Source organism: Quercus lobata, chromosome 4 (genome assembly GCF_001633185.2).
Source record: "Quercus lobata isolate SW786 chromosome 4, ValleyOak3.0 Primary Assembly, whole genome shotgun sequence".
NCBI lineage: Eukaryota > Viridiplantae > Streptophyta > Magnoliopsida > Fagales > Fagaceae > Quercus > Quercus lobata.
In genome coordinates, this window is record NC_044907.1 from 46,004,776 (window position 1) to 46,012,803 (window position 8,028).

An 8,028-nucleotide genomic window follows, 5' to 3' on the forward strand; every position below is an offset into this window, starting at 1 on the left:
GTCCTATGCATTCTCATCCTTCAATTGAATCCAATCAATTATGGACATAATCACATATTATAGAACCATGTGTGTTATATGAGGCATCAACTGCAACAAAATAAAAGTATACTTCACGGCTGAATATAGAACAGAGGAGATGAAATCAAAGAAATCATACATGCAAAGCCATTGAGACATTAAAAGCTCTATAACTCGTAAAGTATCATGGGATATTCATAGTAGGTCGTGATCATATCAATCTACTATTGATTCGAAAATCTAGCAATGCAACAAAAATTACATAAAACAACATCTATGGAAGTAAGACCAATTGAATTGTTCACGAAAACATAAAACACACACACAAACACTTATTTGACATTAAAAAATTTCTAAGTCATAAATGAAGTAATGCTTCTTATAGATGAGAAGATCTCACCATATTTCTAGCTAAAGGGTGAGTCAATTTGATTGGCCTTCTAGTGACAAGAATTGAAAATCAAATTGAAGAAAAAAGAGAGTTCTTCTCAAGAACCCTAAGAATCACAATTTAACAAGAAAGGTTAGTAGAACATTGAAAAATGTTTGAGGAAAAACAAGAACAAGACTTTCCAAAAAGGGGTTTGTTAAAAAAAAAAAAAAATCGATAAAATTTTGCTAAAGTTTTCCCTTTCTCCTAAGGGTCCATTTGGGAGTTTATAAAATAATGGAATGGAATGATCATTAAATGAATGGAATGAAATTGAATGGATTTAGTGGGGAAATGAATGGAATGGAATGGAATTTAAAAATCTTGTTTGAATGTTATAAAATAAAGGAATAGAAAGGAATGTAATGGAATGGAATGTAAGTAACACCATTTGGAAGTGACATTGGAAGAAATGGAATGGAATCATTTTATAATAACATTACTATTATACCCCTCATTGTAAAGAACATAAAAAGTAATCAATGAGAACTTATAATTGCTTTGAAATGTTAAGTATTTAGTGGATGATGTGAAATTAGTTAGCCACAATTGGATCTATGTTAGATTATTGAATTACAATATAATTTTGTCAAGGTGAATAGATTGCATCACTCTAATCAATAATTTAACAGATGAAGATGATGGTATGAAAAATTGACAATAACACAATTTCTTTATTTCAATTTGCAAATTTTTTTTAGGGGCTGCTAGTTTTAAATTAGATCTTTTTTGGCTGGTGGGCTTTACAATGGATTTGATAATTTAATACATCTCTATCTCCCAATTTCTTATACTGAGCAACATCCCTCTAAGACCAGAGGTGATAAAACTATTAACATATCAATTTCTTGATATAAAACTAAAATAATTCTAGTTTAAGGAAAAATAAAATTTTATTGTAGCTAAAAAACAAGTTATGTATATTTCTATGTTGTAAAGTAATTCACGCATTACACATTTATTCTCAACAAAATAAATATTGTCTAAAAATGCAAACAAATATATATATATATATATATTTTTTTCAACTCCGGTAATGAGTCTTGTCAAAACAAAACAAAATAACATAATCCATTCCAAAACTAAGGTTGGCCAAAAAATCCCACACTTTTTTTAATTTTTAGACCTAGACATCAGTGTCAATAAGACACATTTGCGCTCATGATCTAGGCAATCAAAGAACATCTTCTTATATGTTGGATTTTCCATAAAAAATATGTAGACCTCAATCTTTGATATTGGATCTAAGTCTAATACGCCCAAAGCAGTGTGAACTTCTGCTCCATATGACTTTGAAAAGCACGTTGCCATAACCTCAGTCGCCCTATCAATTGCTATTGATACATTATCAAATGACTGGGAAATTACATTCCCGAATTCATCATTTTCTGTCAGTCGTCTTTTCTTGCTTTTAGAAGACATTGCATCTTGTGATGACATTTAAGAATGTGCAACATTAATTTCTGGTGAACTCTGATCATCTTCCACTTCAAAGTTCTCCAAAGAAACTTCATTTTGAGATATCAAATTATCAATCTCATCAATAGTGGTTGATGCAGCATACCTTGCACGTTTCTCCTTTGCAATTTCAGCATGATCATCGTTTGCTTTATTTTTAGCCCAAAGTTGTGCCATCTTAAAGTAGTTGGGCATAGGTGTTGTCATCCACTTCTTGGCTGTAGGTTTAGACTGTCACAAATCAAGACAAATGGTTAAACAACAGATATAATTATGAAATACAAAATTAAACTCACAAAAAATGGTAATTTACCGCTATGAGTGGCTCCCAAACTTCTGGTTTAGCTGTCCATATATTTAAAGAATCATTCCATCCAAAACCACTCAATCCATCTTTAAATATGTAATAGCATTCATGAAAATTCTTCTTCAATGTCATTTGTCGATTTTTCACCTTATCCTTATTAATCTCCATGTAAAATTTTTCAACCAACTCTTTCACTATGTCATCATATGCCTTAGAGGTAAAAGTTCCATTAACTCTACCACCTATGATCACCTGATGTAAAAAAGTATCCACTAAAGTATCATCCATAACACTACTCCATTGTACATCTTTGCTTGGATCTCCACCATTCTTCTTTGATATCTTATCCATGTTATAATTAATAGGACAAAAAACATATATAAAATATTGTGTAAATATTAATATTAATTATCAAAAGATAGAGAGTAATATTAAAATGAAAAGAGAAATTTGTATAACATTTAGGTCTAAGTAATTGAAACATAACATAGTCTTAAACGACATGACAACAATAAACACAAAAGCTATCGCATTTGGACATAGTTTTGCAACATGGCTAATGCTATAGAATCTCTTATAATATCTCCTTACCTAGCATTCTCATCATCTTCTCTTGGAGTAAGGGTCACACGTTCACGATGAGAATGTAAAATCTCTTCATCAACTTTAGCAATAAGACTTTCATTAGAATCAACACCCATTAAATAATTATGAAGTAAGCAACATGCTAAAATGATTTCATTTTGTGTGTCAACACAATAACTAGGCTCTGTAGTACTTGTTATGATAGAAAATCTCTTTTAAAGTACACCAAATGCTCTTTCAATAGCATTGCACAATGAAGCATGTCGCAAATTAATAATTTTTTAACATTTTCAAGGGGACAAATAGAGTACTCTTTTAAATGATAACGCACTCCCCTATAAGGTGCAATCAGATAACTTCTATTCATGTATCTCACATCAACAAGATAATATTTACCTAATAAACAATAACAATTGTTAATTATATACTATAAATTTTTTAATTATAAAGAATACATTCTAATACGTATTTGAATTCAATTTACTTTGTGGGATTTTCAAATTATCATTTCTAGTTAAAAACGCTCTTTATTATTCTCAAATCTGAAGTAGTTCCTCCCCAACCCAGTAATACGTACGTGAATTTCAAATCAAATGAGCATGCCACCAACACAAGTGTTTGGTAACCCTTCCTACCCCGAAATCTTGGTGCATCCTCATTAGACACTTTGACACGAATATGTGTTCCATCAAGTGCCCCAATACAATCCTGAAATTAAAAATATTTCTCAAAGACATTTACCTTAAAATATACTTATACTAAACTACTATCAAATATATAATATATACATGATATATTTACCTTAAAATATGGATTAAATCTACTACTTTGTAATATTTCAACTGGCACTTGGGTTCCATCAGGTTGTCGAAGGAACTGATCCTCTAACATAATTATTGATCTTAACACATTATGAAAATAACAACTAATGGTCTTACCGGAACAACAAAAAAAGGACATTGTACGAATCTTCATATTATGTGATAGAGTGTAAAAAAACTTGGCAACTTGCTCTTCAACCGTGGCACGTTGTGTGTCTTAAAGATCACCGTTTCTTTGCAAAATGTCACACAAACCTTGAAAAGCTTGTGGACCCATGCGTATTACATCATAGCATTTTTCACTAGATCTAAGCCGATGCATTATTTCATCATGAACTAATTGTCTTTCTATGGTTGATTGTGTAGGAATGTGGGGAACACGTCTTTTCAAACGTTGCCTTAGATGAATAATGTAGCACAAATAATGGCATAAAGCATGAACCAAGGCTAGTTGCCACATATATTCCGAAAAAATTATAGTCTTAAATACTCCATTATTCAAATCCATCTAGGTAAAAAAAAATAGTTATGTTATTAGCCGGAGTCCTGGTCAAAGAAATTATAGGCACATATTCTATTCATTATAAAATTTGGACACTTCACAATATGCTTTTGATAGCTTTTAAACTGTAAATTGAATATTTTTTATATTTTAACATATAATTAAATATATGAACAAGAAACAGTATAAGACTTGAATACATTGAAATGAATATAAAAATTAAAACAAGATTTAATGTGGTTCGGCCAACTATAATCCTACATCCACTAACAATGCCAAAAAAAAATGCAATATTAATGACATGATTTATAAACACTACCAATGCTTATAAACAAACCTTACACATTCAACTCATACTAAATCCCAACACTCTCTTTCTCTCTTTTCTTTTTTGGTTTTGATTTTTTTTTAATGAATCAATCTTAATCACAATCCCAATACATCAATGTATACATTGGCTCTCTCAAACTTAAGATATAAATAGACTCTCAACACACATCTTCTGTACACGTGCATTTTTCAGCCCAAAATATAGAAAACTTGTTCCTCACACAAACCCACACCACATTCTTTAAATAACCTTCTCCTAATGTAGAACTCTCCTTGTAAGAATACTGCTTTGAGCCAAAGCAATATAAGCCTTAGAAGCAATGATACATTCCTCAAATTTGTTCATAAATTTGGAGAAGATTGTTCACGAAACAAAGATAGAAAATATATGATAAGACATGAACTAGGAGGCAAACATAACAGAACCTGTAGAAACATAAGAAAAAGAAAGACTTACTTGTGAGCAGTAACCAAAACTTGTAGTAGTTAAAGAATAACGTGTAACTATGTTGATGAACAATAGTAGCTTCAATGGTGTCTCACGAAACAGCAATAGCTTCACTTTGTAGCAAATAGGCAATAATGCGTGGCTATGTTTTTTTTTTCTTACAGCTGATTGAGAAAAGAATGGCTGATATTAAAGGGGTATTTTAGGGGTTTTAACAAAAATTTCATTAAACCTAAATCCATTCCTTCTCATTCCTCCCAATTTTGAGGGGAACAAAAATTTGAGGTTTTGAGGGAAAACGGAGGAATGAGCATTCCCTCCTAACCATTCCATTCCCTCCCACTTAGGCTCTGCTTAGGAGGAGGGAATGAAAAGAATATTTTTAGAATATTCTTTCCTCCCTTTTGTTTGAGAGTTTTAACGGAGGGAATGGAAAGTTCATTCCCTTGCTTGGGAGTTTAAGTGGGAGGAAATAGAATGGGTAGGAGGGAACACTCATTCTTCTCTATTCTTTGAAAACTTCAAATTTTCATTTCCCCTGAAATTGGGAGGAATGGGAGGGAATGGAATTAGATTTAATAATTTTTTTACTAAAATTTCCAAAATACCCCTATATATTCAACCATTTATTTTAAAATAGGGGTCTAATAGTAATATTGTCATATAATGATTCCATTCCATTCCCTCCATGTTGCTCCAAAATAAGATTACTTAAGATTCCATTCATTTATTTTAAAATATCCAATCAAGGTTACTTAATCCCATTCCATTCCATTCTTTTCTATTCATTTCCCTTACTTAAATACATTACATTACATTTCATTCATTTCCATTCCCTTATGATTATTTCATTCCATTCCATTCTTTTATAAACTCCCAAGTGGAGCCTTAAACTCTCAAACAAGAGAATGGACCTTCCATTACCTCCGTTAAAATTCCCAAACAAGAGAGGGGAAGAATATTCTAAAAATATTCATTTTATTCCATTCCATTCCATTCCCTCCTCCCAAACAGACCCTTAGAAGTAAGAAGTGCCTCTTGACGTTAGAAATTTTTATTTATTTTCTAATTATATAAATTATGTTTTTTCAGATATGGGCATAAGAATGAATAAGGTATGGTTTGAAGAATTTTTTAGTTGTGATTGCCTTATATAATCTAATACTACTAATAACCTCAATACATACCAAGAATAGGGCTTTATTACTTTATTATCAAGGGACTTAAAATTATTAACAAATATAAAATATTGTTGTAGACATCAAAATTTTATGATGTATTTACAGCTGTTTGATTGATCATGATCAAATACTTGTGGTCAAATTAGTTTGCATTTGATGATGTGTTAATAGTGGACAATCAGCAAATGAAATCAAGCCACACGTCAAGTTTTTGAGTTACCATGACTCACATATAAATGACATGTGTCCAAGCCACGTGGCAGCATTAAATGAAGAAAGCCATGTAGCAATGTCAAAAGAAAAGACTCACATGAAAAATTCTTATTAAATGAAAGAACAAATTAAATTCAAATTTAAATTTGTAATTAACTCTCAATAAATGCTGAGAGAATATTCCAAATCAAATGTTATGGAGTTGCTTTTAAATAAAGGCCTCTCAAATGTAAAAAGGAGGAGAAACTTAGAGAGAAAAACCATCATGATACTCTACCAAAATAGAGAGTTATCTTTAAGTCCAAAAGAGCACTCTTGCTCCTTCAAAATCAAGGCTCATTTCCACTTCTTCAAATCAAAGTAGGGATTTTCCTTTAATTTAGTTCGAGATCAAGTCAATGGCCCTCAACTTCAAATCAAAGCTCAAATACATCCAATCACACATCCAACTTGGAGACATCCAAGTACGATTCAAGATCAAGCTTCATAGCCTTTTAGGTCGTAAAGTTCTTTGGAGATCGAATAAGAGGAGTTTTATTGTATTCTTTTACTGTAAAAAGTTATACAGAAGACCGTACTCACATATATACAAATTAATATAAATTGATAATTTGTTACACTATTTCGTAACCATGTGATTTATCTTTTTTATGAATTTTGTGTGTACCATTGCAATGTTTACACAAAACAAGGAAAACAAAGTGTTAAAATAAATATAAAGATAGTCACCTTTCTATTTATTATAATCAAAATACTCTAATTTCACTTTTCTATGCGAGAGAGACTTAGAAAGAAAAGGACAAAGGGGGATTAGGGATATGCCTAATGCTTCCTATCCATCATCAATCAAGATCAAACAAAAGAAGATAAAAAAGTTGGCTCTTGAACCCCACTTCTGTTACAGAAAGAACATAAATAATAATCTTTCCCCTTGAACCTCATGATACATGCAATCCAACATGGCATGCAACCACTCTGGACCCCACCCAAATGACCTCACACTCAACTGACTCAAGGCCAACCCAAGTGATGTTAGAGATAACATTGTTAAAAAAAGAAAGGTTGGGTTAACGAATGTGTTTAGGGTATTTGGTAATAGAGTATTTAGGAAAATTTTGACACCAATTTTATGAGAAATATAAAAATAAAAGAGTTAATTACAAATTACACCTCTAAAATTTGGAGGTATTTGAATTTCACACCCTAAAGTTTCAAAATTTAGATTTTATCCCCTGAAGTTTTGGACTATTTAGATTTTATACTCTGACATTTCAAAATTTAAATTTTACTCCCTAAAATTTTGGAGTATTTAGATTTTACATCTCAAAATTCTGAAATTTCTGAATGTAAAATCCAAATATTCCCAAACTGTAGAGAATAAAGTCCAAACATCCCTAAAATTAGAAGGTAAAATTTAAATTTTGAAACGTCAGGGTATAAAATCCAAACACTCCAAATTTTAGGAGGTAAAATCCAAATTTCAAAACTTTAGGGTGTAAAATCTAAATACCCCCAAATTTTAGGGGTGTAATTTGCAATTTACCAAAAATAGAAATGTGTCAAAGAAGTCAATTACTTTTTTTTTTTCATAAAAGTTTATAAAAATATTTTACAAAAAAAAAAAAAAAAAATTCAAACTTATAAAATAAAATTTAGAGAAGTCTACGGGCACAAAAAATTTGATAAAAAATTTTGCTCCCAACTATTGTGACATATTGTTAGCAGTATCATT

At 30.9% G+C, this 8,028-nt stretch overlaps 1 protein-coding gene across 1 annotated transcript; it reads right to left on the bottom strand.

Moving 5' to 3' along the window:
• Positions 1-1,891: 1,891 nt before the first annotated feature.
• LOC115985325 lies at positions 1,892-2,567 on the bottom strand. Its single transcript, XM_031108281.1, has 2 exons — positions 2,223-2,567; positions 1,892-2,140 (listed from the first exon to the last, which is right to left on the bottom strand). The coding sequence occupies exons 1-2, from the start codon at positions 2,565-2,567 to the stop codon at positions 1,892-1,894; spliced, it is 594 nt and encodes a 197-aa protein (XP_030964141.1).
• Positions 2,568-8,028: the final 5,461 nt, after the last annotated feature.